Raw genomic sequence first — 25,742 nt, 5'->3', positions numbered from 1 at the left:
TACGCTTAGTGTGTAGACATGAAACCTCAGCCCTACTTCTGGAGGCTGTCTTCTGACCAGGGTGTGGCGTGGCTTTTCAAACCACAGCAGTAGTGGAGAAACCCCAATACTGCTCTTCAATAATTTTTGGGTTTTTTAAAAATAAAAAAATCAGCATGGGTACGGGAAGAATCCCAAAACCTATTCTAAAAAGTTTTTTCTTCTTCTTCTTCCTTGTATCTCTTAGGTGGTTCTGTGCATGGATATTCCCTCCATTTCCAGTTTGGCATGCTAGCATCAAATATGAAGTTAGGGAGAGATCCTCTGAAAAAGAAGGTGCACTGCAATGTGAGCCAACCCCTTACTAGTATTCTGGATCTCATTGTGACAAAATAAGCTGACACAGGCCTTATCTGCAATGTGAACTGACAGACGTCAACGACTGGCTGAGGGCTGTAGGATTCTGAATCAGTTACATGGGCACACCCAATCCCTGAAGAGAGCCTATGCAGATAGTTTAACCTTCAGGTTTATTCATTCAGAAACCTGATAGTCAATTCGGCTGCAATCTTGTACTCACTTACCTGGGAATAAGTCCCACTGAAGCCCCAGGGGGACTTCCAAGTATATATGCACAGGATTGCGTTGGTACATATTTTGCGACCAACTTTTAGTATGATCCTGCTGCCACTTGGTCTTATTCTGCCTGGATAATTGTGGTTTGTTGCTCAAAATGAGTATTAGGACAGTGAGAGGAAAAAAGGAGGGGAAAGAGAAACCGTTCCTTCAAATCAACATCATTGCTGAATTTCTCCATATAGTAAAAGACTTTGGGCTTATTTTCCTCCATGATGTAGCGGTGTTTGTGCTTCACAGGTCTGGTGAAACCACACAGCACAGGGAACATAGGAAGAGCCTGTTGGATTCAGCCTACTTCCCATCTAGGTCCAGCATTCTGTTCTCATGGTGGCCAACCTGATGACTATGGGAAGTTCAAAAGCAAGGCCTGAGCAGAAAGGTAGGCCCTCCAAATGTTGTTGGACTTCAGCTCCCATCAGCCCTGGCCAATAGTGGAGGAGGATGGGAGCTGTAGTCCAGTTACATCTGGAAAGCTAGAGGTTCCCCATTCCTGTCACAGTGGACACATGCTGACAAATACATACTTTAAGAGGGCCCAAGGATTAATTCCCTGTTTTTAATTTTCATTACTTTTTGGATTAATCATACAAGATAAATAAATACAGCTAAAACCAGCAATAATTCTAACAACCCTTACCTAAAATTACCTTAACCCACAAAATCTCATATTTTTCTGTGTTACACCCCCTCCAACTAATATTTAATTCAGGCACGTTTTTTAAAAGTTGATACATTGATTAGAATGTGTCATAGGTATCTGACACCAATCAATTGTGTAAGACTGGATCCCACATTCTTCTTACAGAATGAGCATATTGAAATGTGAAATATTTTCCAGCTGCAACAAGAAAGGGTCACAATAGGCTTTGCAGACGTCATGTGAAAGGCGTTCCAGGTCACATGATTGCAATGTGTGGCGGTGATTAACCCCAGGGTTCCTTCAGTTCCTATGCAAGTGGTAGCCATTGAGTGCCCAGTCTTGAACTTCTCCACTGCTGAATAATGCAAAGAAGATGGCTCCAAATAAGTTAATGGCAGCGGCGATATAGAAGACAGTCTGCCATTCTCCCACAGTATTCTGGCAAAGGGGCAGAAATAAGGAGATAAATCAGTGCATTACTGTAACAGAACCATGATCAGGAATAAACTGAATGGCAGGAAAAGGAGAATGTGTGGAGCAGATAATTTGTATTAAAAAGATGGCTGCGTTCAGGTGTTGCATTCCTGATCCTTTAAACCCATTGTTTGCCTACGGTTGTGGAACCCATGGACTTGCAGATATTGCTGGACCTCAGTTAGCATGGCCAAAAGTCAGTGGTGATGGAAGCTGTAGCCCAACAACATATGGAGAACTTCAGGTTCCTATCCCTGGTTTGGAGGATTGGGTTGCAAGGACTGCTCAAGCCACAGTTTATTGGTATAGATGTCGTGGCCAACTATGGGTTGAGGAAACCAGAAGACTTCTGCTCTTTCCTGGTCCACCTGAGCACTGTTTAGAGACTGGATCTATGTAGCCAATACAATTATTTATTCAAAACATGGCATATTTTGTTCAGCTCAGTATGACTTATGCTAAACGGGATTCAATTAGGGGTGTAACTCTTAATCTGTATAAACTACACTCAAGAGTTTAGTGCGAGTTTTAAACTGAAGTTTCCACCAGCAATGGAATAAAGTGTATAAAGAACTTTGAGAAGTTGCTCAAAGTTTGCAACTCTTGCTATTAAATAACATTTCAGTATAACAACCTGTCTTGTGAATACATGAAAACTTGAGAACCTCAATTTATAGGAGGTCCATTGCCAGAGGAGATTTGAGCTGCGCTCTGACACCCCCCCCCCAATTTTAAAATCCCGAGGAATCAGTGTCAACCCAACACCAGTTTGTCAGACTCAAGGGTGCCTACCACTTAATAAAACTGATGGGGCTAAAAAGGCAGCTGTTCTGTGCTAGGATGTTTTTCTTCAGGGGTCCCAGTTAAATTCACACAGTGGACCCATGAAGCTTTGCTCCCCCTTTTCCTTCTTTCCAGGTTGTCCTCATTTTGTTTTATATATGCTTGAAGAGGCTTAAAGAACTTGTTTTGCTGAATGGGAGGGTTACTATGGCACAGCTCACAAAGCAACGGACGAGAACATATGGGTTATTAAAATAAAAATTGATATTAGTACAGAGTGTCTCAGAAAAGAGATTAATTTTCTCTGCCGCATGACATATGGCTGCAGTTTTATATCAATAAACATGGTATGAGAGAGAAAGTATAAAACAATCTTCTTTGGTCTTGTTTAAAAATGTCAAGAAAAAACCCACAGCCAATAATGACACATGAGACAATCAAATCTTTAACCTTTAAAAGAAGAAAATGGGGGGGGGGGGAGACCAATAATAACTTACACTATGAGTTAGGCTTTTAGCAACAAGTGGTCCCACCATTCCTGGGATAGTGCCAAATGAATTTGTAATCCCAAGGAGGATGCCAGCATATCTAAGAAAATAAGAAGAAAAAATCAGCTGGTCCCCAATGCCATAGTGCCTTGAACTTCTTTCTGGTACTCAGGAACGATGGTAGGATTTTCATTCCCTTGCAATTCACACGCACACATATATTATATAAAACTAGACATGTATGGGGTGGGGAGATATTCTCAGCACAAGCTCAAATCTTTTGGCACTCCTAACATACTGAAACAAGACACCCCAGAAGGAATTTCACACGATTCATCCACTTGTCCAGAGTGGATTAGGAGACATGCACAAACTTCTCAATGAAGTATTTATGAGGGAAACAAAACCCAAGTGCTAAGTCACCCTCATACTTGGCTTTCGCACAGGGATTCACAGTGGGCAGGCAAGTGGCCGCTCTCCAAGCCCTTGTGTGGATACACTTTGCATAAGGGCAGTGCAATCTGGGAGGAACTGTAACTTTGCAACTTGCTCTCCTCTAATTTTATTTAAACACATACTGTATCTATTTTGGCTTTTGCATCTTAAATTTCAAAAAGCAATTCACAAACTAGAAGCATTAAAAAAAATAAATCTGTAAAACAACACAATTCTTAACAAACCACCAACCAGGCTGGAAAAGGTATGAAGTTCAAAAAACTGGAAGGCAGAAAACCGGTGCTCACTCTAGCTGGCATGTTAGAAATGCCATGACAAAATGTGCCTCGTGTGCTTCCCTGTCTGGTAATGTGAGGGAAAGGCAAAATGATACTCCGAGAAAGGATGCCTGGGTCAAGTTCAGTTCAGGACATTCCCAGGTAGCGTTGGGGAAGACCCCCAACTGAAACACCAAAGAACCACTGCACAGCTTCAGTATATTAATTACATACTCGTTGAATAAAGAAGCTGGCATTTATATGACCTTTGCTAACTTGGAACTGCTTAAACATTAATGACTTTATGAAGATGAATGCCAAAGAGGAAAAGCCTCACAGGATAGATGAGTATCTTATAAAGATCCATAAATCCCTTAGTGGTATAGCTCCCCCCCCCAAAAAAAAAATATCTAAGCAATGGCATTGATATGCACTTTGAAAATAATGTCTATAGTACATCTGTGTCCCACAGGAGCTCTTCCCCATTACCTAAGTGTCAACCTATGCAAGTACCTCTAACTGTACCTTCAACAAGCAAATATCATGTGCTACAGAAACGCTGGTGGGTGGATGAGGGGAAGCAGGCAGAAAATATCAACAGCAGATTACACGCTGCAACCCTTTGCATTTCTGTGCAGAGGTCAGCCCCACTGAAGCCTTCTTCAGGCATTCTCTAGTCATTTTAATTAATCACACAAGTGGGAGGTGGGTACAGGGAGGTGAGCATTTTAGCTTTGCTCTCCCTTTCCATCCCCCCATTGCTGTTCCAATTGCCCTCCACAAGAGACAGGCAATCTTCTGAAGCAGGGAACATGCTGTATACCTGGAGGCTCCCTGCACATTTTAGAAGCCTGGAAGATCAGGATTCTATAGGATTTACTCCCAGAGTTAAGCGTGCATTGGTAGGATTGCAACTTAAGGCTGCCACACAAAGGAGTTGAATTAACCCAAATCAGTGACTGAAGAAAAACACAGACAAGTACTGTAGTTATTTAATTCACTGTTTCAGGGAATCTTGTTTGAAAAAATGCACACTCAATCATGAATACTTACGATGGTGCAATATCGAGGTGGTTGATGCTGTATCCAGATGTAGAAAAACCCCCTAGTGTTGTGGATATGGTTACAAATGCAACAGCCATTTCATAATCGCAGCCTATGAATCCAGCTGCTACAAGGAATACCGCAGGTCCAATCATTCCTTAATAAAAACAAAGCAGAAACCTTACCTTCATGGGAACTCAAATTTTGTTTATTCTTTGTAAAACATTGCAGTGACTTTTCATTAAAAAATAATACTGGTGGTTCTCAGCTCTTGATCTATAAACAAAGCAACAGTCCTTTGCTGATCCCTGGGCAAGACTGCCTAAAGCAGGGGTCAGCAAACCTTTTCAGCAGTGGGCTGGTCCACTGTCCCTCAGACCTTGTGGGGGGCCAGACTATATTTTTTTGGGGGGAAATGAATGAGTTCCTATGCCCCACAAATAACCCAGAGATGCATTTTAAATAAAAGAGCACATTCTACTCATGTAAAAACACACTGATGCCCGGACTGTCCAAGGGCCGGATTGAGAAGGCGATTGGGCTGGATCTGGCCCCCGGGCCTTAGTTTGTCAACCATTGCTGTATCCTAACCACGTCTAAAGAGCCTGTCGCACCAAGGCACAGGAAAGCAAACAGGTAAGAGATGCAGGAGCACCTGGAAACTCAGAAGCTGTAAGGGATAGATGAAAAAAGAGGTAGTGGCCCTGGGGGAGTGCAACGTTGAAGGCACACAATGGTGGAAGAAGACACTTGTAAGGGTATAGGAGTTCCTACTGACACAAGAAGTGGCATTGATCAGTGACAAGAGCAAATGCTCTGCATGTGAATGTTTAGAGCCTGACATCTCCAGTTAGAAGGAATTCGGGAAGCAGAACTCTTCTGGAGAAGACAACGCTGGGCTCGATGGACTAACATACAAGGCAGCTTCATGCATTCATAGGGATTAATACAGGATCGGCTCAAGACATGCAGCATTGCTCTCAAGCATATTGCACATGCTGAATGAATGCATTCAATCCCCGGGAAAGAGATCATTGTAGTGGCACTCAGAGCCTAGAATCTGTCCCGAGATCCACATTACTGCAAAATGTCCCAGAGTAACATTACATTTTGTCTGGCCTACTGTAATGCTACAAGATGGGTGGAAAGTAAGCAGCCTAAGTGAGAAATAAGCAACTATTTTTGCATGGAACTTTTAAAGCAGAATCTAGTTTCAAGCTAGCTAAGAAATGTTTTAATCTCTGGGTCTTTTGTGCTGCTGTCTTATGGACTGACCATCATTACTTTTTGATAAAAAACTGAAAATAAAGAGAGGAAAGGCCCAGCAATTATTCTACATTGTGCTGCCACCTAGTGAACAAACTATATCACTACAGTGGTACCTCTGGATGCGAACGGGATCCGTTCCGGAGCCCCGTTCACATCACGAGCAGAACGCAACCTGCGTCTGCGCGGGTCGCGATTTGCTGCGTCTGCGCATACACGTGACGTCATTCTGAGTGTCTGAACATGCATGAGCGGCGAAACCCAGAAGTAACCCGTTCCATTACCTCTGGGTTGCCGCAGGATGCAACCTGAAAAGATTTAACCCGAAGTGACTTTAACCTGAGGTAAGACTGTATTCAATTTGGAGATGCATGCTTTTGCCTGAGCTATTTTATCCATGACAAAATTGAAGCTATTGGTACTTTAGATGTTCATTAAAACCAACAAACCTGTTGTAGTTGCTTATTTAATAACCCAACTAGGTAATAAAAACGTCACTAGGGAAATATCAAACACATCCCGTTCTGATCAAGACTTATCGTTTTATAATACGATGAAATAGCGAAGGACATTTTTGCACAGGAAGGATGGAGAAAGAACAGAGCAGAAGAACAGTTGATTAAAATATCTGCATTTTAAATCATCATTTTTTGTGAAGTTACCTCAGCTTCAGTTTATATAATTGCCATTTCAGGTTGCTTCGAGAGCTTTTCAGAAGTTATTGGCACATGGAAAGGGCAAGTGAGAACATGGAGGGAACATGGAGGATGGATTGAGATGGCACAGCTCAGTAGTGGAACGCCTACTTCAAAAGCAACTCTCCCAGGTTCAGATCCCTGCCATCTGGGGGGGGGGGGGGAGTGGCGCTGAGAAGCACATGGTAAGACACTGTCAATCAGTGTAGACAATACTGAGCTAGATGATGTAACAAGGGGTTGACTCAGTGCCGGTTGATTTCAGAGAAGAGACCAAGCCAGAATGGATGCTTAGCAGCTTCATGGCAAACAAGAAAAGCAGCATGACTCACTGCCTCATTTGGACACAGTGGGAACAGCAGTATAACAGTTAACTCTCCATTACACTCAGTTAAGGCTCCTTCCTATGAACCTACAACCAACCAGTAAGGGATAAGGAACAAGGGCCCTGTCCAAAGCTATTAACATCTGGTCCAATGCTGGTTTCATCTCTCGGCTGTTAGAAGCATTGCCCAAGTGTGTCCAGGCACCGGTTTTCTCCAAAAGCCCAAGGGCACACGAAGAGCATCTCATCCAAGTTATTCTTTGGCTTTGCTAGCCACAAAATCCTGGGAGCAGCAGCCAGAAAGGGCCTGACCCTTTCATAGCCACTACGCATACCTAGCCAGGGATGCTTACCATTTACGGAGAGCAAAAGCAGCAAAAGTGAAGTGTTTATAAAGTCCTTGGTGGGCCACCATACAAGGCTGAGTTGAGGAGCTGCATTTGGTATTATGGAACACAAGTTGCACAGGAATGCTCTTGTTACTACTGGGAATATAAGCGTATATAAAATGCACCTGCCAGAAAGAATCTGGCAGAAGAATTGCAGCTTTCTTTACAACAGGAAAGAATTCAAAACTGAGGGAGGGGGCTTATTAAAGCAGGTAAAAACATTGTACAAGCTCGACAAAACCCCATTTAAACTACAAGCCAAATTGAAAACAAGCACATTCTTTCCTTACCTATCAGGGTAAATGTTTTGCGAACACATACGGTGGGCATGTTTTGCTTTTCCCGCAAATAATCAGCAAATTGACCAGATAGAATGATACAAATCCAGCAGCCAAAATAAGGCAGTGCAGATAAAAATCCATTCTGTACAGAAAAAGAAAACCAGATTTAGGATGGGATGGGAACACCGTTTTTGTGCATATATTTATTTATTTTCAAGATGAATACCTAAGTACAGAATAATAAAAATAATAAGTGTCTTCAGCAGTACAAATGGGGTTGGGGACAGCTATTTAGAGGCTGTTTTGTACTGTCTGAAACAGCTGTTTTGTTGTAGTGTTTAATGGATACTGTACTGTAAGATAACCAGTGAACATAACTGACAAGTCACACATTTTATGATAAAGGAAACTGACTTCCTTTCTAAGGATATGGCAAAGTGATAAATTCTTGCAAGCTACAGTGGAAACACATCCTGAGTTATGAGACACGAGTATCTGGTTTAACAACAGCAGCTTTCCCCCTATTTTCAGAGAAACACCAGAGGTTAACAACCAAGTTAAAGGAGAAGACATCTGCCTGGTTTGAGGCTGGAGTGGCAGCTAGAACTGCTTGTCAGTCCACCTGTCTTGGCTTAGATTCTTTTTCTAGTGAGCAGGAACTGCAACAGCCACGTTCAGGCAAGGTGGCTCACTGTGGAAAAAAGAGTCTGAGAAACCCTTCAAGTAAGCAAAAGGATAGAGCCAATGTTAAGCCTCCAGATGTTTGTAGACTACAATTCCCATCAGCCCCAGCTAGTGTGGCCAATGGTCCAGGATGATGGGAGCTGTTGTCCAATATTTGGAGGGGAACCAAGTTGGCTCTCTTTGTTATATATATCAAGACCAATTCTATTTCCACTGAGGTAAACTGCAAAGCACTGGTATCAGATCAATCTGATTTAAAAGGAGATGCTTAAAGGGCTGGTTCATACTACAGGGATTTCTCCATTTAATTATGCACTTTGCAGACAAAGGCTAGCGTGCTTTAGGCAGTCAACAGCCAACTCTGTAACTGAAATTTCTGGAAAATTTTACCCAAAGGGTGTGATTACTGTTGAAGATCCACTGTAGGAAAGCCTATGGCAATCAGAAGAACTGATTACAGATAGGTAGCCATGTTGGTCTGCCATAGTCATAGCATCTGTGTCACTCACTCACTCACTGAAGGGACATGCTTATAAATCAGCAGACCCACCAAAGGGGATTCAGACTCCGACTTGGAGTGAAGCCCTCCCAGTCAGCAACTCTGCTCAAGGTTAAGGAACCCAGCTTGATGCTGCACCCAGCAGACTGGGCGACTTATCTGAAGGTTCTCCCAAGAACAGCAGCAGAATGTTCCAGGAGGAAAAGGAACAAGGAGCCAGAGAAACAGCTTCAATTCCTTCCTCCCGGGAAAAAGAACCCTCTGGTGCACATTCGTTTGTCACAGGTGTTCATTCTCAGAGAGCCTGTTAAATGTGCAGCCAGCAGAACAAAAAATTGCAATTGCTCTGAAGGAAATTACATAGCAACCTTTAGAATTGAAGCACAAGGTAAAGGAGTTGGATAGGCTGCTCTTCACAGCTGCTTCAACCTAATTTTAGCAAATGCTCTTGAATGAGCAGCACATTTTTAATTAAGCTGTTAACCTTAAAATGCAAAACAGGGAACAGCGATGGCACCGTAATGTGTGTGTGAGAGAGAGACAGAAAAAAGGACAATTCTCTCTCCTCTGATAGTAAATTGATTTTTAAGTTGCACGTTCAAATTTCATTATGCTCACTAAAAAGTGGCTAGAGTTTTAAGAGCTGCACTTCCAGAAGTAATATTGCTGGTTAAATTAACAGAATTATTTATGGACTGCAGGGGGGTGGGGAAGTGTTGGATACCCAAAGCCTCCCCTTCTCTCACTAGAATGGATTTCCCAGGAAAAACACAAACACATGGCCTTGTGTTCCTGTGACAGGTGACAAAGGTGCCATTTGAGATTCTTGTTCCTAAAATCTCTCAGCACTGCCAGATACTCCACATACAGAGCTGACTTCAAGGCCGCATACTGAATACCAGTGTGTGGCATAAGCCATGAACCAGCGATTTGGGATCGCATTCCCACTCAGCCAAGAGGCTAACAGAGAAAGCCTAGGCATGTCTACTCAGAAGTAAGTCACATTAGACTCCATGGGACTATTGTATTTTAATATTCTGTTGGAAGCCGCCCAGAGTGGCTGGAGAAACCCAGCTAGATGGGCAGGGTATAAATTATTATTATTATTATTATTATTATTATTATTATTATTATTATTATTTGCATGCGAGTAGACCTATGTAGGGTTGTGCTGTAATGTGCTGTAATTGAATGACCCTGTGCAGCCCTGACCTCACAGTCAGGAGGCTATTTCTGTAGCTTCGCCCCACTGGGTGCTTAGGTTCTGACTGTAATTCCTACTGAAAGCCAAGTTTACGATCTAGTCTAAGTCACTTCAGGGTAAGTTTTGTAACTGGATAACACAGGGTATCTTACCTCCTGCACATCAAACCTCAGAATTTCCTTCATGTAAGTAGGCAATAGGGTAAGGAGTGTGTAGAAAGTCCAGTTATAAGAAAAGTGTGCTACGACGATAGCCCAGAGTGGAAGTGACGTCAGTATGGCTCCCCAAGGGATGGATTTCTGAGTAGAAAGCTAAAGAGAAGGAATTAAATTCACATAGATGTTCTTTAAAAAAAAACTGAATCACACTTCTTAAAACTTCAAAGAGGATTTTTTCTAAAGAGCTTGTTCCTGCCAGTCTGCACTCTTAAGCATAATGGTAGATCCCTTAATGCAGACGCTTAAGGAGATCAGGAACAAGCTATGGGATTCATGTTCCTCCTTACCTGCTGCATGCAGGTATACCCACACTTAACCACGGTTGGTGCACAGCATGGGTGAACTTCTGTTTAACATTAGGAGGACAAAACATTTGTCTGAGTGGTGACGTTTCAGGGATTCTGCTGCTGGGCATTCTTGTTCCCTTTCTCACCCAAATGTTCTTTTTAGCTGGCTTTTTCGTCTGCTGGAACCACCTCTTTTATACAGTTCTGTTCCATCTGTTTTATGCATTTATAATTGCAACGGTTCTAATTATAATTGCATGTTTTATTGATGTATCCCGCCTTGGGACCTTACGGCGAAGGACGGATAATAAATCTTATAAAACAACAAAATGTTACTGAGCTTTAAAAGCATTTTTCAAGGACCTAGGACCTCTTTGTCCTTTAAATACAATAGTGGATGTATATTACCCCAGTACATCAACAGAAATGAGCAAAGGCTTGACCAAAAAGTACACACCTGATCTGTAAGGGAGGAGAGGATGTATTCCTTTTCTGCATGAGAAATTCTCTTGTGTGTTTCTGGTGTGTCGCTAACTATCAACATCCAGAAGATGAACCACACCACACCTAGGGCACCTTAAAGTGAAAACAACGCTTATGGTCAAGGAAATGGCAGCCATGAGACTTTAAATTTGCAAGCACTGCTGCAACCCACCAGGGTGGTGCTGTGTTGCTCTCGCTTGGCTTCCCAATATCTCACATTACTGCCCCTTACCAGGAGGGAGAGGGGCAGGGGACAAGACAGTGGGCAGCTCAGCACACCGTGGGCATGGCAGCAGAGCCAATCTGACACTCCTTTACCCCTCTCTCTCCTCTTGGCAAGTTATAGTGATGTTTGGTGCTGGGAAACTTGGGAGAACAGGGCTGCCCCACTCACAGTGCCTCGCCAGCTGCTATTACAGAGCATCCGAAGATCACCGTGAAATGTCTCTCAAGCCAGAGCTACTTGTGGATCCCACAGGCATAACCAGCCACTCCCACCTCCAAAGGTAAATGAAAGAGATCGTTCCAACATAACAAATGTGTGTGCGCATATCCAGAGTATCACTTAAATGTGAAGCCGTGTGTACCAATTGTCGTTGTCTGCTAGGTAAAGGTAAAGGGATCCCTGACCATTAGGTCCAGTCGTGACCAACTCTGGGGTTGCGGCGCTCATCTCGCTTTACTGGCCGAGGGAGCCGGCGTACAGCTTCCGGGTCATGTGGCCAGCATGACTAAGCCGCTTCTGGCGAACCAGAGCAGCACATGGAAACACCGTTTACCTTCCCGCCGAAGCGGTACCTATTTATCTACTTGCACTTTGACGTGCTTTTAAACTGCAAGGTTGGCAGGAGCAGGGACCGAGCAACGGGAGCTCACCCCGTCGCGGGGATTCGAACCGCAAACTTCTGATCGGCAAGTCCTAGGTCTGTGGTTTAACCCACCTTGCCACTAAGGATACATCAAATGCATAATAACCTCTAGATTTGTCAGCTTCCTGTAGCTAAAGAAGGCATAGATGAGGTGGCCGTGGGTGTGATACGAAACAAAATTAATCAGAGATGTTTTGCACAATGGGACTATTTAAGCGAGAGAATTGGGTTGCTGAAAATGAACGAACTCTCCCATAGACAGAAATTCTCTTAGTGGGCAGTCTGTACATTTCTTGACACACATGCATATATAAGCTTAACAGAAAAATGTCATCAGATCATGGCATTCCCCAGGGTGTGACAGGCAAAATAGCTGGGGAAGTATTTTAGGCATTTATTTACAATGATCAGGCACAAAGTGTTCTAGAAATACACACGAAAAACTTTACAATGACACAGGAGGACTGAAAAACAATCTTCCAGCTGTATTTTTTTTTTAATTGTCCTTAGGATTTGGGGTATCTTAATTGTACCTATGACAAATTGGAGTACCACTGGATTCTCCTGAACCATATTTAAAAGTTATATATAATTATTAAAAAGATGGCGGGGAGGCGGAAGAGAGAGAAAAGAGAGTAACCTAATTCACACCTTAATACTGATTAGTTGTATAAGGAGGGGGGTTTGAGAAAGTTTGCTCATTACTATTTTGTTTTGCATATTTTAAAATGAATAATTAAAAAAAATACAATCTTTACTCAACTGAATGACACTTACAGTGAAAACACTTACCAAATATGTAGAACACATAAATCCAATTCATATAAAAACAGATCAAGCCAGACAATGGAAGAGACACAACAGTTCCTAGCTGCGCACCTAGAAATTAAAGTTTTATTTTAAAATAATAATCACTTTATTTTTTTTACCCTGTCCATCTGGCTGGGTTGTCCCAGCCACCCTGTCCATATATACATATATATCTCCTAGCAGTACATAGACTGCTCAAGGATTGAAAATGCTAGGCTTTGAATACACCTAGGTTAGGGATAAACACGGTTTAGTGGCAAGGCATGCACAGCAATGAACCATGCTTAATGGGTAGCTGCAGGAGTATGGGGGTGGGGAGCAGAAATGGAATGCATAATCCTGTGGCCTGTTCCCAACCGTTATACCACAGTTAAAAGAGATTAGTGCTGCATCTTCATTGGCTAGACTTGAGCATTTTTTAAAGCATCTCACCTGCATATGAAATACTAAGAAGTTTACTACGTTCCAGTGGAGGAGCCCAACAGGACCACATGGCATGCATGGCAGGAAAGGTGACACCCTGGAAAACACATTTGTTTATAGTACAACATATCTTTCAAGAGTAAAATGATTTGGCCAAGATTCACTTCAATAAAACATCTCCAACGCAGCCTGGAGAAAGTACCAGTTGCCTTAGTACGAAGCTATTTTCTGAACAAAACGCACATAGCTCCTGGGCAATTAAGCAGAACTAATTCCTTGCCTGCCTCAATTCTTCAGCTGAATATGCTTTGTGGACATAACAATTATGCTGAACTTTTGGTTTCTGCATAGAAACAGCAGCACAAATATTTTGAAGTGGTGGTTTTCCCTCAGTTTGGATTATTAAATGCCAACATGCATAGGAGGCCGGACAGCATGGTAGGGAAGAGTCCTCATTCTGTGGACAGACCAGGTTAAAAAACAACAACCAGATTCCCCTAAATTAAACCAGAAATCTAATAAAAACTATGTGAACTTTGAATAAAAATGTTCATGAACAATTAAGTTTCAAAGAGGTCACAAGCATATTAAAGCATCATATTAAACCCAGGGAGCTAAGGGAAGGGCTGGATTTATGTTGCAATTCTGCAAGAGCACAGAATGTGGCAATGGGTGGAGAATTCAGCTTCCTGAAAATATTCTTTTCCGCATTTCCTCCCTTTTTAATGAAGCTGTCCTAGGAAGTTCTTTGCCTCTCACAATGATGGGGCAGAAATAAAAACAACAAAAATCGCAGAGTAAATTATGTAGAGTCAGAGAAATTAGGGAAAACTGCTCAACTTGCATAATTTATACAGTTGCAGGATTCAGGCTTTTGGTGCAAAATTTTGAATGCCCACACAAAGATTTTATTTTTTAACCCAGCCTATACACAACTGTTTAAGGGAGCATGCAGCAGACATTTTACATAACAAAATTTCAGTTAAGTGCCAGGTCCACCCATCCTGGCACAACTTCCTACTTCCTTCCCCTCTATTCAAGCTCTGCAGATGCCATTTGATCAGTTCCACAGCCACAGAGGAACGGCATACCTTTCATATCAGCTCCTCATGTAGCCCATTTCTCATTAATGTGGTGCTCTATGATCTTAACAATATGCTCGTCCTCACAATGAAGTCATAGAAGACATGTTCATTTTAAGGTGGGGTGTAAGGAAAACTGGGAATGAGGAAGGAACCCTCAAGTCTCAGATTCATGCCTATCTGTCTATCTGCTGGGGGAAAAAATAAGAGCATGCGAGAAGCCAGTGGAACTATAACTGAAGTGGCAGCAATGGAAAACCCAAGTGAGAAAAGTGCTATTAAGAACATGAGCAGAGCACAGCTAGATCAGACGAAGGTCCCATCTAGTCCAGCACCCTATTTACAAAGTGCCCAACCAGATCCCTATGGAGTGGTTGATCCCAACTTGGTGCCTTCCAGGTGTTTTGGACTCCATTCACATCTGGGCATTGCCCGGCTAGAGCTGGGATTGACTGGAGTTGGAGACATGCAGCATCTGGAAGATGCCAAGCTAGAAAAGACTGGCCTAATGTAATTTATCAACATTACAGGGGATTGTTAATGTACTTACAAAGTAATTGTTTTGAAACTCTTAACAACAACAATTAAAGGGGGCGGAGAAGGAGAAATTACCTCACCCAGGCCTTCCAAAGCTCTGACAGCTATGAGGTACCCGACTCCCAAATCTGCTGCCAAAGGTGTGAACAAGGTGAAAATGGCAGTGCCCAGGATGCCAAACCCCAACAGCTTCTTTCCGCCAAACTGGCGGGCAAGATATCCACCAGGAACCTGTGTAATGATGTAGCCATAGAAGAAGGAACCAAGGATCCAGCCTTGAGTATTTGCATCCCATGGATACTTTTTCCCCTGGAAGGGAGGGAGAGAAAAAGACATGAAGGTCTGGTTTCCACCCCGCCACTTGCATCACAGGAAGACACAACAAAGGACTGCATGCTCCCCACCCAGCAACACTGCACACCTATCAGTGACATACATTGCTAACTGCGGAGTGGCTTACAAACTATATTTTCCACATGCCCATCATGGACATAGGGAACTATGTGCTCATTTTTCATGGGACGCATGGAAAGAACTCCCTATGTACATCCAAAAAGTGACCACATTGTTGGTTTTTTTTTTTAGATGAATGACATTAAAGTATACATAGCTAGTTAATATCCTGCTAACTGTTTTCATTCTGTCAACCAGGCTCCTAAAGCAAGCAAAGCCCAGTCACAGTGTCATAAAAAATAATCACATATCAATTGATTTCAAAGTTTTCTCCTCTCCTCTTCTCTTCTTTATTTAATGTATGAACTACCACACTTGACAGACTTACAAACTTTAAACAACTATAGGCTGTACAATAAGTTTTTTTTAAAAAACCACCACCCAAATTTACCTCATTTACATTCTTGTGGTAGAGTCCAGGTTGGCCTGTACTATGTGCAACACTGGAAGCCGCCTTATGACAAGTCAAACCATTGGTCTATCTAGGTCATTATTGTCTACACTGACTGGCAGCAGTTCTCTAGGGTTGTCAGGGCATTATCCTAGGTTCCAGGGTGTTATCTTTTTATTTTCAGAACAGTAGCATCCATCACACCACACCACACCACACCACACCACACCACACCACACCACACCGGAAGGGAGTGATTCTGCTGTGTATGTGTGATTCTGGAGGCAGAATGGAGGCAGCAAAAATCTATAAAGGGATTTGATGAGGACTGAATGTTACTTGCCTTAAGCAAACACACTCCTACAAGAATTACTGTAAGGTAGGGTAGCCGTATTTTGAAAAGTAAAATTCTGGACACAAAAGTTGAGCCGGGGGGGGGGGGCAAGATGTTTTTAAGCTATTTTCAAGAAAATTCGCCAAAACCTACACTTCTGACAAGGGTTGCCACACGTCCAGATTTTCCTGGACATTATAGCGATTTCCGCCCAGACGGACACCGATTTCAGTGGCCAAATCCCAGCAATTTCCAGGAAATTCCAGATGTATAGCAACCCTATGTAAGGAGTCAGAGCTCAGATTGATTGATGCAGATAAAACAGTGGCATCATCTGAGCAGAATCTCTGTGACAGGAAGAACTTCAAAGGCTATTTGAAGGCACAGATCATGCAAAAGAATGCTGAGAGATAAGATATAGTCCTCTGATCATAACTGCTTTTAAAGATCCCTTGGATAATTTCACAAGGGGTGCTGATTTAATGTTCTGCACAATCCTTTGTACGTTTATTCAGAACGTAGGAGTATGATTTCAATGGGTCTTACCAAATGAGGCTTAGTCCAAGGTAAGGCTGAAATCCTATACCTACCTAACTGGGAGTAAAACCTATTAAATATCACCTGGATTTACTTCTAAGTAAATGCCTCATATTACACTGCAAGAGTATTTAGGTTGTGCCCCCTGTTAGTCATACTCTTTGAAATTAGTAGAGTGGGCTCATTGTGGACACCGTCCATTTGGTTTACTCTAAGTAGAACTGAGTTGGATACAACCCTTTATTCACCCCCATCAATACTGGCATTCCGCCAGCTCTTGAAGAGATAATAATTTAAAACACATACCCTTTAAGACAGTTCACATTCTCAAAAGTAGATCTGGTAAAACTTACCGTAGTGTTACGAGGAACAACTGGGGTAGAAGAATGTTCTTTGCACACATTTGAAGAAGTATTTTTGGTCAAGCTTGCATTTGATTCTACCATGTCCACCAGGGCAACACTTAAATTGACACGAAGTGCATATAAGAGAAAGAATCCCAAGAAGGCCCAGACCGCTAAGCTGAGGCGAGCAGAGCAGCATATTGGCGCTAAAAGAAAAAGTGATGCGCATTAAAAAGCATTAATGTAAAAAAAAATCCCCACAACTCTGGCTAGCAACCTATCTTTAACTGAAACAAAGGCAGAAGGCCCAGAAGTCTTGGCTTTGCCCCCAGACATATTCTCACATAAGCCAAATGCAGGCAATGGACTAACTGGGGGACACACCACCAAAACCATCCAGCGTGGACTGAGAATGTTCAGTAGCCACAAAATGTTGAGTTGTCAGGTCACATCCACACTATACATTTATGCCACTGTAACAGTTACGGTTTGGCCCAAAGAATCCTGGGAACTCTAATTTGTTAAAGGTGCTGGGAATTGTTACGAGACTCCTATCCCCTCTCACAGAACTACAATTCTCCAGAGTTCACTGAGAAGCAGGATTGATCCATTGACTCCATGGTGTGGATGTGCTCTCCTGAAACTGTAGCCCAGGGATGGGGAAACATTTTGGCCTGGGTGGACAGCAGCTTGGTCAGAACATTTCCCCCAGGTAAGTGTTGGCGAAGCAGCACCAACCCAGGATCAAACACTCCGCTCACCAGTTGATGGGCCAATCTGCTCTATGCAGGGCTCTGCTTCACCAGTGTGTTCTCTGCAGGGGATGTGCTGATGAAGCAGCCCCCAGCAGAATTGAACACCATCCATCAGGAGATGTCACCCACTGACATCTGGCAGGGAAATGGCCTTGTGGACCAAGGCTGGCCTACACGTCACGAGGGTCTCCACCCCCCAAAACTGGAGGGCACAAATTTGGTAAAGGCTGATTTACAATAATCATTGCTTACCTATTAATTCACAAGCAGGAGAGTATATATTTATGTATTGTTCAATTATTTCAGTTAGAATAAACATGAACTTTAACTGTTTGCTAAAGGTATGTAATCATTCATAAGATCACAGGGTTGATTTATTTATGTAGCCTTATTAGGCACCTCAAGCCTTTACCAAGAAACTCTAAGCTACTGGACACATCTGGTATGACAAAATGTGCCTGAGAAACAGAAGATGATATCCCTCTAAGACATACTCAAGAATAGACCCACTGAAATCAATGAACTTAAATTACTAAAGTTATGGCTCTACTCTGAATATAACTTAGTGGTGCATTACCCACAATAGTTTCTTAGCTCTGCTAAGGAATCTCAAATGACTGACCCCCAAAAGCTTGCAGGTATGGCCTGAAGGCGTGTCATAAGTAATTATGCCATATTTTTTGATAAATTGTGGTGAGCAAACCATATATGTAGGAGGACTGACTACCACTGCCCCATTCTCAGCTGTTGTTAGATTCCAACTCCCATTAGTCCCAGCCCACATGGCCAACAATATCTAAAGGGCCACAGTTTCCATATCCCTAGTACAAAAGAATAAAAATAGTGGGGTAAGACACTCAAGCAAATGACAAGAGGAGAAGTGCGCTCAATACATGCTCACTCATGGATACAACATATATACAAACATGTAAAGCAAAGTGTGCATTCTGGCAGCTACTCAAGAGTGCCCACGCCCCCAAATCCAACCCTAAAGGGGAAACAAAACTCACACCCCAATATTATGTCCACGTCTTAGCATATACTTTTCAATCATGAAATGCAAATAAACCACAACATGTTCACCAAAATCTCACTTTAAATATACAAAAAATATTACTCATATTTGCTTCGCTGCATGATTATTATACTATGGAAAAGACTGTGTGATTCTCTCCCCCCCCCAAACATCCTTTAAAAAAAATAGAACACGCCACAACACAACTTCAGGTCCACAAGGCACAATATTAAATTCTTACCATTAACATCCCCGGGAGCTACTTCTTTCACAACCAACCTTGTTTTCGAAGACATTTCCCTCTAATTTCCTAGTTACTGTTGTGCTGGATCATCGAAATGCTCCCATGATCTGAACGGAAAGCTCCTGCAACATTTTTAGTTTGAGGAAGTTGCTCTGAATATTTATTACTGCAAATGAGGCACAGTAGACGTGGCATGGCAAGTTTATTATCTTGCTGTTCTAGTACCCAACGTTAAACAGCAAAGGAGCCTTCACTGGTGTTAATAACATCCTTAGTCTTCTGCCTTTCTGCAAGACCACCTTAAGCTATTGTTGCTTTCACAAACCACTTCTGGCTTTCTTCCAGATCAACCTCTGCCTGGTAGATGTGGAATATCCTGTTCTGCAGCTCTGCTTCCCTCAGCAACCCGCCTTTTGCCATTCACGTCACATCACACTGCTCTGTCAATAGCCTCTCTCTAACCCCACTGCCATGTAAACACTAAATGCCAAATTCTGTATTTCAGTCATTGCCATTTGATTTCTTACTTAACTATACACACAGTATTTTTGAATTGAATGTTTAGCATCCAATTCATTTATTTACCTTTCTCAGCTGTTAGTGCAGGTTTACTACTTAGGAGACACCACTTTCAACCAACTTTTACTTGTTCCATGTCCCCCAAGCAAATGAAAACAGGGCTGTACAAAGTCTCTACAAGATGCAGAGTAGCGAAGACTAGGAAATCCCTTGCTGCTGAGAAAACCACCTTGGTTTTGGGAGGGAGTGGGAATAGGTGTGCTGCTTTAATCTCTCACCATTAAAAAAAACCAAGTCTGGATGTATACTGTGACAAATACCGGTATTTGGGTCTTCAACATGATCTCTGACCTCTGACAACTTCCGACCAAACATGGGGAAGTAAAACTAACAATGCTGTGCTGGGCAGGGAGCAACACACAACCCCAAATTTCAAGATGACCAGCCATTGCCAGAAAGGACAGGACTGTAATCTTGCTTTTAATTGCCTTTTTAAAACCCATGTTTTATGGAAGGATAAATGAACACCACTGTGACTGAGCTACATATGGCGGGATCACAGATCCTTACAATAATAGTTTTTAATTATTTATTTATAAGGATAGCTTCCTTATCACTTTGCTACATTTTTTCTTCTGTGCTGTTTCCTTGTCTAATAACAGACCGTCCTGTTTAGGTGTGTGTTTTTTAAAAAAAGGATATTTTATGCAATTGTACAAAACTTATGCCACAAGTGCATGCAATTGCAAAAGGAAACCAATTTTAAGATTTCCAATGTGAACATTTAGTGGCAAGTAGAAATGGACAAAGGCAGCTGACTGAAAGGGATTAAGAGCTATCTTGTTTGATTGGATCAAAGTCCAGCATTCTGTTTCCATCCAGATGTCTCTGGGAGCGCAGAAATAAGGCAGGAAGCCAGGTTAGGAACTACATTGCAACCTGATCAATAAATCATACGAGTTTTAGTTAAATGATCAATCAACTCAATCTTGCAGAATTTCTGAAGCAACATTGTTTGCTTGGCTTTTTTTTCTTAAAAAAGAATGCACATGTGTTTCCTAGCAGGCATCATCCAGCCCTCTTGTGTGAGAAAAGAAAGAATACCCCTTTTAACAAGATTTTATATGCATTTGTATTGAAAAGAATATATATTTAAATTTTGCTGCCCAATTAATTTTCAGTTTATTAAACATTTTAAACAGATAAATAAATTTAACAAAGCAGCCCTAGATATGGCCATTCTCTTGCATCTAGTAACTGGATGTATACTGTCTCTCAAATTGTTAGTTCACGTACCTGCATGTACTGTTTTCTAAGTTTTATCGTTAGGAACATGTCCTTCTCTTCAATCAATGTAAATAGATCTATACAAACAGCACTTACGCTCAGGTTCCAGGTGATTTTTCAGGATAAATACTGCTAGTCAGAAATGAATAAATACCAAGAGGAAGTTTAATCTATGGGACAGAGCTTTCGGCTTGGTTCCAGGGACAATCCTGGCTCCTCAAAGAATGGACTGGGTGACTGTAGGTAAGTCATGAGCTCAGTTGGACCAGCAGGAGAGACACAACGGCAGTACAGTGGTACCTCAGGTTACATATGCTTCAGGTTACATACGCTTCAGGTGACAGACTCCGCTAACCCAGAAATAGTGCTTCAGGTTAAGAACTTTGCTTCAGGATGAGAACAGAAATTGTGCTCTGGCGGCGCGGTGGCAGCAAGAGGCCCCATTAGCTAAAGTGGTGCTTCAGGTTAAGAACAATTTCAGGTTAAGAACAGACCTCCGGAACGAATTAAGTACTTAACTTGAGGTACCACTGTATTTGCATGTCATGGTAGTTTGTTGCTGGCTTAGTGGTTTGAGCAAAACAAACCAAGGTCCCCAGTTTGTATGCAACGCTAAACCAAGGTTTGTGCTAGGTTCCCGCCATGGGCTGGTAGGAAAGAACCAAGCAGACACAGTTTGCTAAATACACCACTGGAGGAGGTGGGAATGAGCTCCACTAATTATATTTTTTAGGCAAAATGCAAAAGAGTTTATAGAAGACAGAACATTTATTACAATCTGATGTTTTATTATTTAATTATTTTTGTAAACTATTTTGATGCTTTACTTCAATCAAGAATAATGTGAATTTTGTGAAATAAATAAATAAATAAATGTTTAAGCTGCTCCTTTTCCAAGTCCACATTGAGGGGCTGTCCCAATAAATTTGTGAAGCAGGTTTGGCTGAGTGACAGCAAGTAGCCAAAGACCACCTAGGGAGCTTCAGGGAGGAGCAGGAATTTTAAGGCAAATCTCCCTACTCTAAGCACAACAAGGTTTAGCTCGCCTGGGCCGGTTCACTCCAGCGAAGGTCCCTCTGTGGGCCAGATCGCGTGGGAACCCGCGATTTCTGGTGTCTGCGCAGATGCGATTTTCAGCACTTGCATCTGTGCAGATGTGATTTTCGGCATCTGCGCATGCGCAGTCGCAATTTTCGGTGCTGCGAAAGCAAGTCCCCATGCTGTGTTGTGCCGGTTTAGCGCAGCATGTGGAGACTCGCCAAGTGGGCGGCTCGGGGGCCAGTTAAACGACTCCTGTGAGCCGCTTGTGGCCCAAGGGCCTTAAGTTGCCGACCCCTGCTCTGCTATAACACACTGGCCCTGTAGTGAAATGCAACCATGTAGATAAGGACTTGCCCAATACTTTGCATATGCATAGCTTATGGTCTCTCTTCCTCACCCCCCTTGGAAGTGCCTGTTAAAATGTTTATACAATTTTTTTTGCAAAGTGTTCACCTCCCCCTTTTCTTTGGATCAGAAACCAGTCCTAGCTTTTCAGGGGTTGATTACATCATTGAAAAAGTCCCCCCCCCCCAATTCATTAAGAGAGCTTAGTATGGACTTTTAGTGCCCAGGGTAACAACCCAATCTGATACACGTCTACTCAGAAGTAAGTTCTATTGAGTTCACTGGGACACTGAGTTCTGAGTAGATATGTACAGGACTATGCTCAGTCTTGCAGCATTCTTCCTCTTCACTTACCAAATATTTGCTCATATTCCTTGAGACACCACTTTGTCACCTCAACTATTGCACTGTCTTGTAATTGGGTCACAGTATTCAACCTAGCATGGTAGCATTTTAGTTTCTTCTGCTGATAATGAATAACTTGCATCAATTAAATAAAATATGACAGATCAGACCAAGTATTTGCATGGTTTACATGGCTGCATTTCCCACCTACTCACAGTAAATTGTGTATTTTGGCATTTTGGGGTTACAGAATTTTGGCTTTCGAATTTGCAGTAAATTAAGTGCTCTGCAAATAGTCAAACCCTTCTCTTTTCCTTATTTACTATGGTTAAACCTGGAAATTATGCACATAGCGATATAAACATACACACTGGAGATATAGTGTATCTTAGGCTCATGCAAGGTGCTTGTGTTAGCCTTTATTTTTTTTTAAAAAATTCCTTTTAATTCCTTATTACAATTGACAGTTGAAACTCCCCTCAGTTTTGTCATACAGCATAAGAGGTAAACAATCCTCCATAGCAACTAGTCCCTAAGGTAAAGGGACCCCTGACCGCACCACCTACATCCCAAACTAGTCCCTACACAACACTTACCGTAACTGATATGCCAAGACATTTTGTTTTCTGGCCAAACCATTCTATTTCTAGTGATCTCTAGGATGCTCTGATAAGAGCAACAACTTAGTAAAACAAAACAAGACTTACTTCCTTTTGTCTTGCAAGCTCTACTGTCAATCAGCACAAAATTCCTGCATTGATAGCATGCACACTATCTAATCAGGGACCACACCAGTATTTACAAACCAACAATGCTGAAAGACATGACACGCAACAATTGCACATGTGTGGATGGTGCTCAATCCATTTATTTATTAAAAATATTTTTTCACCACCATTCAGTGGAGCTTTGCTGCACGGTTTAAGCATAAGGAAGCAACAACCAAACACATGTGTAGGATCATGATATGCTTGTGTGTGACCATCCTGTTCATCAGACCTACAGAAAAGTTTCTCACGTGTGCAGGCACGTGTCTTCTATAAGGTAAATTTTTAACATGCAAGTGCTTGTATTTAAAACATGTTTCTTAAGAATGAAGACCCACTGACTTCAACTGCACTACTTCCTAGGCAGTGTACGTTAAATACATGCCCCAGGCAGCAGTTATGTGCTTAACCGAGGGAAATTATTACAGCATCATAACAGATTTAATGGAGCATAAATTTTGTAGATTAGATCCCATTTAGGGGAGGGTCAATAGCTATGCTTGCAGAAGGAATTGAGTTCAATCTCTGGCATCTCCAGCTTAAAAACTCAAGTAGCAGATAAGAGAAGACCTACAACCTTGGAGACAATACTGGGCAAAATGATATAATGCAGCTTCTTATGTTCGCATCAGATGCATTAAACATTATCCTTATTTGGTACACACACAAAGGAATAAGGGGCAAATTGTAAACGGCGGACTCAACAGTTCACGACAACTACAGAGGTACCTCAGGTTACATACGCTTCAAGTTACAGACTCTGCTAACCAGAAATAATACCTCGGCTTAAGAACTTTGCTTCAGGATAAGAACAGAAATCGCACGGCAGTGGCGCGGCAGCAGCAGGAGGCCCCATTAGCTAAAGTGGTGCTTCAGGTTAAGAACAGTTTCAGGTTAAGAACTGAGCTTCAGGGAGGAGCAGTATGTAACCAAATTAAGTACGTAACCAGAGGTACCACTGTAATGTATACATGATAAGCCTGCCCAATCATTCACAACAATCAGTCTGCAATTTCAAGATCTCTGCTCTGGGCTACTATCTGTAGTTGTTGTTGTGTTTTTTTTTTAAACAAGTTGTTAAACAACTTGATGTTTCATTATGTTTTTATATGTGTGGTTGTAAATTGCCTTAACACTTCATAGACTCTTGAAGCCACACTTTGAGGTTTCTCCCTCGACATCTGCGTATGTATATGTGTAGCTGGCAAGTGAAGGCAACTGTTCACCCAAATGCAACGTAGCCCACGAAAGTATAATAAACCCGTTAGCTTTCACGGTGCCACAAGACCTCTCCCCGCGTTTGCTGTCGCCGACCACCCCTCTGAAGCTGGTCGCCGTGACAGTCGGTGATACTCATGGCGACAGACGGCAGTCCTGGGAAGTCAGCACCGAAATGGAACTTCCTTCCGAATAAAGGGGGATAATGCTGCGTTTGCTAGCTACTGGCAAACCTGCACAGGACCGGGACTGTTAAGACACCTCTCCACAGGATACTGGAACTGGTGGAGGCACCCCCACAGCAATGTCTCTCTCCCGCCAACCCGCCTATACCCCACACCTCCTCAAAGCGAGGGGAACTGGCTGCTGGAGACAAAAAGAGGGCTCACGACTGAGGTGTGCGCTGGGGGGCAAGCGGTCCCTCCAGCCGCTGCTCTCACCCGCCTTGCCGGTGGGCTGGGCTTCTCGCACCAGGAGCGGGGTACGGTCCTCTTCTTCCTCCGCCTCTTCGGGTTCCGGGGTCTGCATGCTCCCCTTCAGGGCAAAAGCAAACGCGAAACCAGGGCTCCCTAGACGAACCCAGCCCGGCTGTCGGCGGCTCCCCACCAAAGTCAGCTGCCAGAAAAGCCAAGGCAAGCAGCAGGCACGTGACTTCAAGCCGGGCGGAAGTGCCGCCGCTACCATGATTCGGAGGCTCGGCGCCTATGGAACGGGTTTGTTTTCCTTACCCCGCCCTCCTCCTCGGCCATCTTTGCTGCGGGCAGAAGCCTTTCTGCTGATTGGTTGCTGGGGGAAAAGGCGGCGGCTGAGGATGCCTCTGCCTAAGCCCTAAGGCAACCAATGGAAGGAAGCCCCTCCGGCGTCGGCCAAATCGCCGCTGGATTCCTCCCGGCGTTGACTCGTGATGTGCAGGCGGAAGATCAGGACTTTATCTCTGGGTAGCTTGCCGCAGATAAGCAAGGTTTTATGACTCCCCAATCATTTAATAATGGCAGCAGTAAAATACCTTTCCCCTAATTTTTCCTACTGAAATGAAGAAAGCGGTCGGTCGGTAAAGTGTGCTACTTGTGTGGAAGGACGGTGAGCTCAGATGCCAATGCCTGCGTTAAGAATTTCTTAAGTGTATATCGTTTGTAGCTGGTTCTGATTGCTGGATCTCCGGGTCCTACCAAAAAGCAACGTAGACCCCTCAAGCCTAAGTTCTGCTCCCCTCCTTTCCGCTATCCTTTGGTTTGTCGAATGGAAAGGACTGAGGTCAGAGGGAAGCAAAATGCAACTTATGCTAAATGTGATAACTACGCAAACACGTAATTCCATTTTTTTTATCATGGTACA

At 42.8% G+C, this 25,742-nt stretch overlaps 1 protein-coding gene across 6 annotated transcripts; it reads right to left on the bottom strand.

Moving 5' to 3' along the window:
- Positions 1-1,424: 1,424 nt before the first annotated feature.
- On the bottom strand, positions 1,425-25,106 carry SLC17A5 (solute carrier family 17 member 5). Of its 6 annotated transcripts, none has more exons than XM_028722775.2 (11): positions 24,797-25,106; positions 16,881-17,077; positions 14,888-15,121; positions 13,203-13,290; positions 12,753-12,839; positions 11,066-11,184; positions 10,256-10,414; positions 7,726-7,858; positions 4,770-4,917; positions 3,013-3,103; positions 1,425-1,696 (listed from the first exon to the last, which is right to left on the bottom strand). In XM_028722775.2, the coding sequence occupies exons 1-11, from the start codon at positions 25,089-25,091 to the stop codon at positions 1,559-1,561; spliced, it is 1,689 nt and encodes a 562-aa protein (XP_028578608.2). In that variant the 5' UTR covers positions 25,092-25,106; the 3' UTR covers positions 1,425-1,558. The 6 variants fall into 6 exon arrangements, with proteins under 6 accessions (XP_028578608.2, XP_028578610.2, XP_077782349.1 ...); XM_028722777.2 differs by having other exon boundaries at positions 24,848-25,106; XM_077926223.1 differs by having other exon boundaries at positions 24,879-25,012.
- Between the last annotated feature and the right edge of the window lie 636 nt (positions 25,107-25,742).

This window comes from Podarcis muralis, chromosome 3, assembly GCF_964188315.1.
Source record: "Podarcis muralis chromosome 3, rPodMur119.hap1.1, whole genome shotgun sequence".
NCBI lineage: Eukaryota > Metazoa > Chordata > Lepidosauria > Squamata > Lacertidae > Podarcis > Podarcis muralis.
The sequence above is the reverse complement of the archived record's forward strand: the minus strand, read 5'-3'. Positions and strand labels throughout refer to the sequence as shown.

Excerpts from the sequence above, each read along its gene's own strand:
- SLC17A5 (XM_028722775.2), bottom strand. The coding sequence starts at position 25,091 with ATGGTAGCGGCGGCACTTCCGCCCGGCTTGAAGTCACGTGCCTGCTGC. Across the intron at positions 12,840-13,202 it reads TCTTAGTATTTCATATGCAG|GTGCGCAGCTAGGAACTGTT; the intron begins GTGAGATGCTTT and ends TTTAATTTCTAG. Across the intron at positions 3,104-4,769 it reads CACCTCGATATTGCACCATC|ATATGCTGGCATCCTCCTTG; the intron begins GTAAGTATTCAT and ends TTATTTTCTTAG.